The 11402-nt window shown below is 30.5% G+C and overlaps 1 protein-coding gene across 1 annotated transcript; it reads left to right on the top strand.

Moving 5' to 3' along the window:
* Positions 1–5009: 5009 nt before the first annotated feature.
* On the top strand, positions 5010–9566 carry LOC111686521 (N-acetylgalactosamine kinase). Its single transcript, XM_023448879.2, has 5 exons — positions 5010–5923; positions 7977–8150; positions 8216–8949; positions 9008–9239; positions 9297–9566. Exons 1-5 carry the CDS (start codon positions 5763–5765, stop codon positions 9490–9492), a joined length of 1497 nt encoding a protein of 498 aa, XP_023304647.2. The 5' UTR covers positions 5010–5762; the 3' UTR covers positions 9493–9566.
* Positions 9567–11402: the final 1836 nt, after the last annotated feature.

The following is an 11402-nucleotide window of genomic DNA, read 5'->3' as shown; positions in this document are numbered from 1 at the left end:
TTCAGAACTGATCAGAAGTGGGGATCATAAACGACTCGTTTAGAAGAGTTGCGGATAGGGTATCATTTTTTACCCAAGAATTCCTACATGATCATTTCAATCATGCAGAAGAGTCATAAATGACTCGAATGTAACCAAAAATTTCAAAAATGCTAGCTGGGAGATACAAAACATTTCAATATGTGTGACGTCTGATCCGATTGGTACACTTTAAGGTGGGTACACTTTTGGATGTTATAAACATCAACACAAACTATAGTGGGGTAGGTATTACGACTATAACCACTATCAACATCAGATTTTTGTTCTATTATGAGATCTACTTATAATTAATATTAACATAACTATAAAATCGTTAGATTTTGCCATTGACGATTAAGTGAGAATACAGAATACTCTCACTGAGAGGATATAGTAGCTGACAGTGACAAATTACATGTTCGCTAGGGTCAGAATCTGCATAATATTGTTGCCAAGAAAAATCAGGTGGTACTGACGTCCACAGTGTCCGATATAGGGTCCCGTTTGTAATGTCTTGTTAAGGGACAGTAAGTTTTAGAATTTACGTTTCATTAGCGTTCAGATTCAATACAAGAATCTCATTAATATGCCACCGTGACCGATAATCAATTGATAAGTGACATTAACTTTTATAAAAGTTTAAAGAATTTATTTTTAATTAGCTTTCAGATTCAATATAAGATATGTATATGCATATATCTTTTAGTGTCTCAGCAAAAATAAAACGAAGTACTTCCAAAAGAATAACATTTATCACCACTTCAAAAGTAGCACTAAGTGATTTTTACCTTCTGGGGAAGTGATGTTTTTTGAATACATCCCTTTAGTGGAGAGGGTATATTGGGTTTGTGCTGATGTTTGTAACGCACAATAATATTGGTCCTATACCCACATAAAAAGTATAGCAGTTGGCTCAGAATAATTTTCTGAGTCGATTTAGCTATGTCCCTGTATCCGTCCCTAAACCTTGTAATCATATTGTTTTGTACCAGGGACGAAAACTATTGAAAATGGTTAAGATCGGTCCATTATTTCACCTAGCCCCTATACAACTTAAACCCCGAATAGGGCTTTTAAACTATGTAATCAATCTACAATTTCAGTTCCTAACAACTTCTAAAAAAAGAACATAAAAATTACTTCCTGAGAATGACTTTAGATGTAGTGAATTTGAAATCAAATAAAAAGAACATCCATACAATGACAAGCCTGTGTTAAAATCATCACTTCTCACTCAGATCTTTTTCAGTACTTTCATGGAGTAAATTCTACTTCTTTTTCGCTATTACATACCTTTATCAATTTATAACATATTTAACCCGCTTTCTAAGACCAATTAAAAAAACATAAGTATCTTGCGAATATCACACTACAAATTTTCTTTAATATTTTTAAACAACAAAACAAATATTATGTCAAAGAATTATCCAGTGATAAGCGAAATATTGTGCTATATTTAATTTAAATAAAACTGAATAAATAACAACAAATGAGTTAAACTATTAAAAAAGGGTTGCCATTATTTAAAACAATTTAAATTTGATAGCATGAAATGGGAATCAAATTCTTAAAAAAAAAGAGTAAGAGATATGGCATGCGACAAAAATTAAAAGATCAAACATTTCCAGCAAAAAAAGAACTTCCAAAGAATCGAAAAAGAAGTAGAATTTACTCCAAGTACTGAAAAAAGACCTGAGTAAGAAGTGATGATTTTAACACAAGCTTGTCATTGTATGGATGTTTTTTTTATTTGATTTCAAATTCACTACATCTAAAGTCAATCTTAGGGAGTAATTTTTATGTTAATTTTTTCTGGAAATTATTGGGACGAGAAATTTTAGTACATATAATAGAATACAACTAATTTGACTTAAATAATATTAATATAAATAAATAAATTACACGCACTTGACAATATACTCCATAAAAAATGAGTTAATTTAAAAAATTTTAACAAAAGTCCTTAAATTTTAAACAAAATTTGATATTTTTCGCTTCTTTGGAAGTCAATAAACATCACTTCCACAGAGGGTAAAACAAATTCACAAGTAGTACAACTTTTGAAGTGGTAATAATTGTTATTCTTTTGGAAATACTTCGTTTAATTTTTACTGGACTATAATAGTAAAACTTTTCAAAGCATTTCACATGAAATATGTTTGTTCCCTTGTCATTTTTCACTTACCTTTTTGACATGAACAAAATTCCACTGTTGTGAAATTTTCTGATGGAATTTTGTAAACATTCAACAGCTGTGGCATACAAAATCATCTATTGTGAATGAGTTGTTCATAGCAAGTTCACGATAGCAATTTTCCGTACGGGGGTAATGAAAATTTCAAGAGAACAACAATGTCATTTCTATTGACGATAGGTTATGATTGTTATTCCTTGAGTAATTTTCTCTCAAAAATGTTTTCTTTCGAAGAATGTGAAAAAAAATTAAATTGTGACAAAACTCTTATCAATCTTAAAAAAATAATTAAATTTTTAAATGTTTTAAAAAATTTTTTAATTTAAAAATTTATTTTATCTTTTTATCTATTTTGTGATATGATAAAATTATTCAGTATTTATGTGTAAGTCGTATTGCACCCTACATCAATGCAGTGATGCTTTTTTTAACGCAAAGAAGTATTCCATAGTCGATTTAGTAGAAACTAGGTACAATATTTCATTAAGCCACTATAACTGCATTCAAATAGAATTCAATGTCAATAATTTTTAAAAAACTGACCACTGGTCATTTGTATTAGTTTTCCTTAAACATCCTTGTGCTTGATTCTTAACTACAAGTAATCGAATCTTTGCTCCTAGTAGGTTTTAAGTAAGTAGTCTTGTAAGTGTACTAGAATGAATAATATATTTTTTACACAACTTTAGAAATCCCTATGGATATTCCTATTTCTCAGTATGCTTCCGTGATGGTCCAAAAAATGTGTATTGGCTCAGTATTGCTGGCTGTATCACATAATCGAATACCGTATTATGACTTTATTCTCAAGACTTAATTTCGATTAATGGTTTATCAGCCAGTACTAAATAGATGCTTTTAACTCTATACAATATTTTTGATTTCACATAATACGACTGGGAAATACTAACGCTATTCAGTATGACTGATAACCAGGGAAACCGAAAACATGCTCTAAAAAAAGTGTTTTAAGCGCTTTAAATATGCCGTAAAAAACTCAAAATATGCTCTTAAAATTTAAAATATATGCTCCAAAAATAAATTTTTTTATTATATTTTATTGAAAAGCTCAAAAAGACTGAAATTGTAATGAAATAATAAATGTTTAATGTCATACTTTTTCTATATCCTACAACATTTTTTTATAAATGTTTCATCTCATAATTTGAAGAACTACCCAGTAAAATATTTTTAGATTTTGGTTATGAGTATTGTAGGATATGTAGTTATTTCATACATTACTTGGTAATGAGTTCTCGTTATCAAAAAAATAAATAAATTTTTTTTAATGGAATTTGTAGTCAATTGTCTATAGTGTATGTCTAATAAGGAATTAGTTATTGTTTCTAACCCTAGTCGATTTTAAAAGTTTTTTTTCAAGAAATTATGATATTTACACTTATGTGAAAACCATTCCAGAATGAATGATAAAACTATTTTTTAATGGTACATTGAGTAAGAGAATAGAATAGCAAACATGATAAATAACTGTAAAACCAGTTTTAAATCCGGAAAAAGTTGGGTAAGCAGATTTGTAACTAGTTATTTTTTGGTCATCGTCGAACAAAAATAAGTAGTTATTCACTCAAAAAGTAACTACTTACACTTTTCTCCAATATTACTTGCCTACTTAATGGGTATGTAAAGATATGCTCTAAAAACTCGAAAATATGCCTTAAATATGCTAAAAAGTCAAACCATGCAAAATTATGCTCTTATGGGTAAAATATGCAAATATATGCTCTAACAAATCGATGCCAAAATTCTCAAATTGGTCTGAAACGTATAAATATCTTTTCCATGAGTGTATACGACGCACCACAAAAAACATGCATTTGCATATTTTGGTTTCCCTGCTGATAACAAATTTCCTAGTGTAAACGTTACATGTTTACTCTATAATTCTGAAAAGGTAGACAATACAATCTACCTTTTCCACCATGTCCCCAAATGTCGAATATAGTGTTCTGTTGATTTTTATATAGGTCCTCTATCCATCTTCAAATATACCAAATGGCTATGAATGATTTTCTGAGTCGATTTAGCTATGTCCGTCCATAAACCTTAATGTCAACCTTGTAATCAAACTACAGGTCGCAATTTTAAAGATAATTCAATAAAATATGGTACATGGTATTCTTTTGCCATAAGGACGAAACCTATTGAAAATGGTTAAAATCGGTTCATTATTTAACCTAGCTCCTATACAACTGAACCCCCGAATTGGGCTTTTAAGTTTATAATTATGTTTAAGTTCATTGTATGTCGACAAAAAGCTGCAAAGCCAAGTTCTATACTAGCCTTGATGACCCATAGAAGATCATGTGCCAAATTTAATTAAATTAACTCCAAAATTGCGACCTGTAGTTTCAGTTGTATAATGGGACAATAGAAGATCATGTACCAAATTTCATTGAATTATCTTCAAAATTGGGACCTATAGTTTCATTACAAGGACGGACGAACATAGCTAAATCGACTCAGAAAATTATTCTGAGCCGATTGGTATACATCAGCACTAACCCAATATACCCTCCCCACTAAAGTAGTAAAGGGTATAAATACTAACTTTCAATATCTCACTTCAAGACGAACCTTTAGTCAATGTTCATTAGGCTATTCAATATACAATAAATACATTTTTCGCTTAAAAAACAACAGATATGTACATTTCTTCACAATTCTCCATTCCCCCAAACTTTCACAAGAACATTAGAACGTTGGCAATCCAGACTTTGATATCGAACAACAACAAAAAGAGCAGACGTACACAATTAAGAACTTAGTAATCTTGAAGACGACACATCGAGTGCATTTATTAGCGCACAATAAAAAGCAATAGTTGAACAAAAAACAGAAAATATTTAACAAATAAAATTTCTTCTCTTTCTTCACACAGATACCTTGCGAAATTGGAAAAAAACTGCAAGTGCTTTTGTTTTTGTTATTACAAAGTGGAAACATAATTTGGATTTTTGTTTTGATTACTTATTTTTTATTAAATTGAATTAGTGTGTGTTTGTTTGTGCACGAGAACTTGTAATGGAAGTACAACAAACTCAATAAAAACGTGTTAGTTCAATGAATTAAAATAAGACACGTAGAAAAAAATTATCAAATGAAAAACAGTAAAAATAACACAAAACAAAAAGAAAATAATAAAGAAAAGTGAAAGAGTGAAGAGAAAACAGCTGATTGTCAGACAGCAGCATATAATAAACTAACAAAAACATTTTATACACACACTTTCTCTTTAAAATACAAAGTTTTTTCTTCCTAATAACCGAAAGCAAAAAATAGTTTATTAAATTCTCTTAATAAAAGAAATATTTTAATTAATAAAGTGAACTAATAAAATTATGAGCAATTTATTGTAAATCAAATATTTACTTTTAAGAAGTGTGATAAGAGATAAGTAACAAACAGAAAAACGTAAAAAAAAACTAACAAAAAACAAGTGTATTTGCCGGTTGTTTTTGTTTACAAATCGATAAGAACTCGTTATATTTCTGTTGTTGTTATTATTATAAACGTATTTACTCACAACATGACTGACACTTGCGTTAATGGCGACTTCAGCGCCACCTATGTGTCAACTACAGAAATAAACCGAAATCACCGTTTATTTGACAGACTGCAAGAACTGCGAGAATTTTATGTCAAAGAGTTTAGTCAAGAACCACAATTTTTTGTACGAGTACCAGGAAGGTAAGCAAGCACTCAATGATGATGTTTTTAATGAAACATAGATGGCGCACTATAATATAATATTGTAAAAACATAAATTCTTCTCTCTCAGAGAAAAAGAGAGTTGCTGCGAATAAGCAGATTTGGCTGTGCACCTCACACAAACACGTGTATTTCTTATGGGACTTAAGCTGCTGCGTATCCCTAGGGCCACTTTAATTTGACGCAGCACATATAAAAAAAATGGTTTTGCTGTACACAGCAAGACGAAATTTCTGTGCACAGCAGGATGCTCTCTTCTGTCTTTTCGAGAGAATTTATTATTTTTTTCAAAGTAATTGTTGAAATACTAAAAAAAATATTTATTAATCTTTTTATTCAATAATATTGTATAAGTTCGAGATTAGTAACACGTTTTATTATTAAAAGCTAATTGAAGATTTATACAAAAACAAAACTGTATATGCATATGTGTCAGAAAATAATTAAATTTAATAGAAGAATTGTAGAATATGTAGGTATATTACAAAATTATAATTAATATAGACTGGACTGTAGACTAGACTATGGACTAGATTATAGACTCGACTATAGACTAGACTATAGACTAGACTATAAATTAGACAAGACTATAGACTAGACTATAGACTAGACTATAGACTAGACTATAGACTAGACTATAGACTAGACTATAGACTAGACTATAGACTAGACTATAGACTAGACTATAGACTAGACTATAGACTAGACTATAGACTAGACTATAGACTAGACTATAGACTAGACTATAGACTAGACTATAGACTAGACTATAGACTAGACTATAGACTAGACTATAGACTAGACTATAGACTAGACTATAGACTAGACTATAGACTAGACTATAGACTAGACTATAGACTAGACTAAATTTGTGTGGTTGTGGAACCTCGTTAGATTCTAAGATGGTCTAGCTATGTCCGTTCGTATGCCTGTTGTCGTGTTGTCACGATAGTGTTTACAAAAAAAGATAGTGAAATTAAATTTTACCAAAATATTCTTTTTTGATATTGAAAATGAGCAAAATCGACCAACGATTTCTTATAGCCCCCATATAAATGTTCCCCCAAGAAAATTTTGGAAAAACTTCAAACATTCACAAATTCGTTGTTTATAAAGAAAATGCCACAAAGTTACGCATAAATCCATTTTTTTTACTTCCGAAATTAAATTCTAAATTATGGCGGATATAGGACCATAATTAGCCCTACTCCTAATATCAGGTTCCCTTCAAAAAATTGTTTTAATGATAATTTGTGACTAAAAAATATCTTTGCAGTAATATAATTCGACATAAACATGTTTAATATGTACAGGAATCTGATGGTAATGATATTGCCATAAACAAAATTTTATGTAGATCTGTCCATAATTGTGCCTACCCCATTACTGTTGTAAAAATACATGTATGGTGTTGAAATTCGACTCAATTGAGTTCCAAACGAGGCAAAATCTATTCACCAAATTTTATGTGGGTCCTCATCAGAAAATAACTTTAATGCTCATTGCTGGACTACAAAAACGAGTAAAGCGATGACATTCGATATAAACATGACTTGTATGAACTACGATCGTTTTACAAAATATTACAAGGATCGGTCCATATCTTCGTAAGAGCACCATCAATAGTTAAACTCTTATTAATGGACCTCGTTCAAAAATTACCCTAATTTTCTTATTAATATCGATAGATGATAATAAAATTTTCATAAATATCAAAATTTATTTATATGGCAACGATTTGATGGTGGGTATATAAGATTCGGCCTAGCCGATTATAACACTTTTATTTGTTATTATATTATTTTGTTTGTGAGAAAACTATTTTGTTTATCACCACAAAACCACAAGAAATTTGGGTAATCTATACTTTGTTTAAAATTTACTTTATAAAATGTAAAAATGTTTTGTCAATGTTTAGCTAGATCAGTTTTTAAATAAATAATAGTATAGGTAGGATAAGGAGCAGTTTCCAGGCCCTAGTTAACTTATATATTTGTTATATCTGTAATGACCTCTTTCTTTTCTTTTTCAGAGTTAATATTATTGGGGAACATGTCGATTACTGTGGTTATCCTGTACTACCCATGTCCATAGATCAGTGTATACTTTTGGCAGTAGGTTATGATGAAAATTCCCCAAATCTACAACTAAAAAATATAGAACAAACAAAATATCCTGATTATACCTGTGACGTTAGCAATATAAAGTAAGTATCTTCATTTCACATCACTCCGAGGAAAACTTTAATTTTGAAACTTAATGCAAATTTAGAATAGATCTTCCAAAAAACGCTGGGCCAGAATGGTATAAATACTATTTGTGTGGTGTTAAGGGAATTTACGAAACACTAACTATTGCAAATAAACACTATGGCATGACAATAGCTTTAAGTGGTAATATACCACCCGGTTCAGGTGTATCTAGTTCCAGTGCTTTAGTAAGCTCTTCGGTTTTGGCCACTGCTGCAATTTACAAAATTAAATTGGATCGAAAACGTTTAGCTTCGATTTCTGCAGTATGTGAACGTTATATAGGCACACAAGGTGGTGGTATGGATCAGGCTATAGCCTATTTAGCCAAAGAAGGTTGTGCTCAATTTATAGAATTTCATCCAGAATTAAATGCAACACCATTGCAGCTACCCGATGGTGCTTGTTTTGTGGTGGCAAATAGTTTGGCTGAAATAAATAAAGCTGCCACTTCCGATTTCAATGAGAGAGTTGTGGAATGTCGTTTGGGTTGCCGTCTTATAGCTTTTTATAAAAACTTTGAAAACTGGCGTCAGTTTTTAAGATTCATAGACCTACAAGAGGCTTTAGGCTGTAGTTTAAAAGACATGGAAAACTATGCTCTAGAATTTGTTAACAAAGATATATACAAACGTTCCGAATTGTGTAATATATTTCAAATTGATGACCAAACATTCCAAAGAGAATTTCTCACTTGCAATACCCAGCATATGCAGGAGTTTAAACTTAAACAGAGAACGCTGCATGTCATACAAGGTAAATACTCGTAATAACATATTAATTTTAAAATAAATCCTTTTTTTCAATTCTTTAGAATCTTTGCGAGTACGAACTTTCCGTTCTTTATGCGAACAAAAACCAGCCAATGGTGTTCACTGCAATGGCAATACGGATTCCCATAATGTTATCATTTCCAAACTTTCGCAATTAATGAGACAATCTCATGAGAGTTTAAAAACTCTTTATGAATGTTCTCATCCTGATTTGGATAGACTTGTTAAGATATCGGATGAGTGTGGTATAGGTGCTAGATTAACTGGAGCGGGGTAGGTTTAGTTATTTTCAAATGTTTATTTAAAATTTGATAATTTTTCTTTTTTTAGTTGGGGCGGCTGTATTGTGGCTTTATGTGATTCCGTGGAATCCTCCCAAAAATATATCACCACATTAAAAGAGAAATACTTTGCTTTGTTACCACCCCATATATTGGAACAAAATGCTCACAATGATTTTGAATCGGTGGTGTTTGCCACTTGTCCTCGTGATGGTGCTGAAATTATTATCTTGTCAAACAATTAAAAATTTGCCATAAATTGTTGAAATTATTTTTTGTTATTTTTAAAATTAAATAAATATCAAATTCCTAGCAATATTACCAATTAGTAAATATATGTATAATTTTTCAAATTCAAACCTAACGGATTTTCGTTGGAATACTAATTTTCTACTGCTTTTATCGACATGCAAATAAATGTTGCTAAATTCTCATATTCTGCTGTGCACAGAAATTTCCCCTAGCGGTGCACAGCAAAACCATTTTTTTATATGTGCTGCGTCAAATTAAAGTGGCCCTAGGGATACGCAGCAGCCTAGCTCCCATAAGAAATACACGTGTTTGTGTGAAGGCGCAGCAAAATCTGCTAATTCGCAGCAACTACTCTCTCTCTTTAAAAAGTAACATTTGATGTCTCTGTTTTGTTGAAAAAAGTGTAGTATAAGTTTTCTAAAAGCTATTAGTCATTTTAATGTCAGCCCCTAAAATAGGCAACAGATTTTTTAAAATAAATAGTTTTCAAACCCAAGCTATGGTATAAAAAAATATATAAAATGATCGTAGTAATCTAATTTAAGTTTTTACTAAAAAAAAATTTACCACGCCCACTTTTTTCGATTTATCTAAAATCGGAAAACGGCTGCACCGATTTGCAAAAATTTTTTAAAACATGTTCGTAGTAATCAAATTTAAAGTTTTACTGAAAGAATAATTGACAAAATTTACTTACAGAAAGAAAAATTGTCCACGCCCACTGATACTCCCACTTATTCGCCCACTTTTATTAAATCGTCGGGTTGTCATTGCGTGTTTGCGGCATTAACCTTGAAAATCCATGCTTCTCGCATGGTCAATTGTATGTCGCCTGTTCCCGTGTCGGAACACCATCAGCATTATTTATTTACGCGCCAAGCAACAAAACTAAAAATGTCGTGTATCATAAAGCATTGCAATGAAGGAAACTACGATATCACTGCAAAGCAACAGAAAAAAGTATTTCTTTATTTTAATTGGTTCCTAAACATCGATCTTTCAATCAAAATGTAAATATAACACCATATATTGTACATATTTTCAAATCAAATGTAATTTAAACACACCTCAAACCTACATAAATAAAAATTATCATTTAAAAGTACGTTGTTTGTCTCTTTTTACTATTTTTTTATAATTCAAACAGCTTCTCATAAATTCACAAATCGAACACAAACCTTTTTTCTAATATGGACAGGACAACGTCTGTCGGGTCAGCTAGTAAAAGATATAATTATTGACTTTGGAACAGGTTAGTATATGAAATCTTTTAGATTATCTTATTTAGAAAGTCCAAAAAGAGATTGCTTAGAATCTAAGACACCAAAAAGTTTCTGAATCCGAATCGAGCCTTAAAAATCTAGTTTTTATTTTGAGATCAGACTTGGATTCAGGGCACCATCAAGATATCTGTATAGAAAAGTATATATTGGTTCCTGGTATAAAAATGTGTTTGTATTTATTGTAGAACGGATATAATTTGAAAATAGTACAAATTCGAAATATATTTAAACCAAATTTTAGTTCTATAATTCTCTCTACTACGATCGGACTTTATCTGTTTTAAAAACTCTTTCACCTTTTACAGTCAGTAAATATTAATTTTCATTTTACATTCCAACATATTTGTTAAACAAAAGATTCTTTATTAAGGGATTGCCTGCTGGTATCTAAACTGAAATTTTATTTTCCGTCTCAAAGTCCTATTAAGCTAAATATCTATTTATTCTGATAATTCTTTTAGATATTAATCTAAATTTTGAAAGATCGGGTTTTTGAGTTGACATTGAAATGCCAATTATTATTCAGATCTAAAAATAAGTTTAATCAGTTGTTAATCTTTGATGTTTTTGAGTACAAGATAGACTTTCGAATAATCGAACAATCGACTTTTTGTCGAAAA

Source organism: Lucilia cuprina, chromosome 5, assembly GCF_022045245.1.
Source record: "Lucilia cuprina isolate Lc7/37 chromosome 5, ASM2204524v1, whole genome shotgun sequence".
NCBI lineage: Eukaryota > Metazoa > Arthropoda > Insecta > Diptera > Calliphoridae > Lucilia > Lucilia cuprina.
This window is presented reverse-complemented; position numbering and strand designations above follow the sequence as displayed.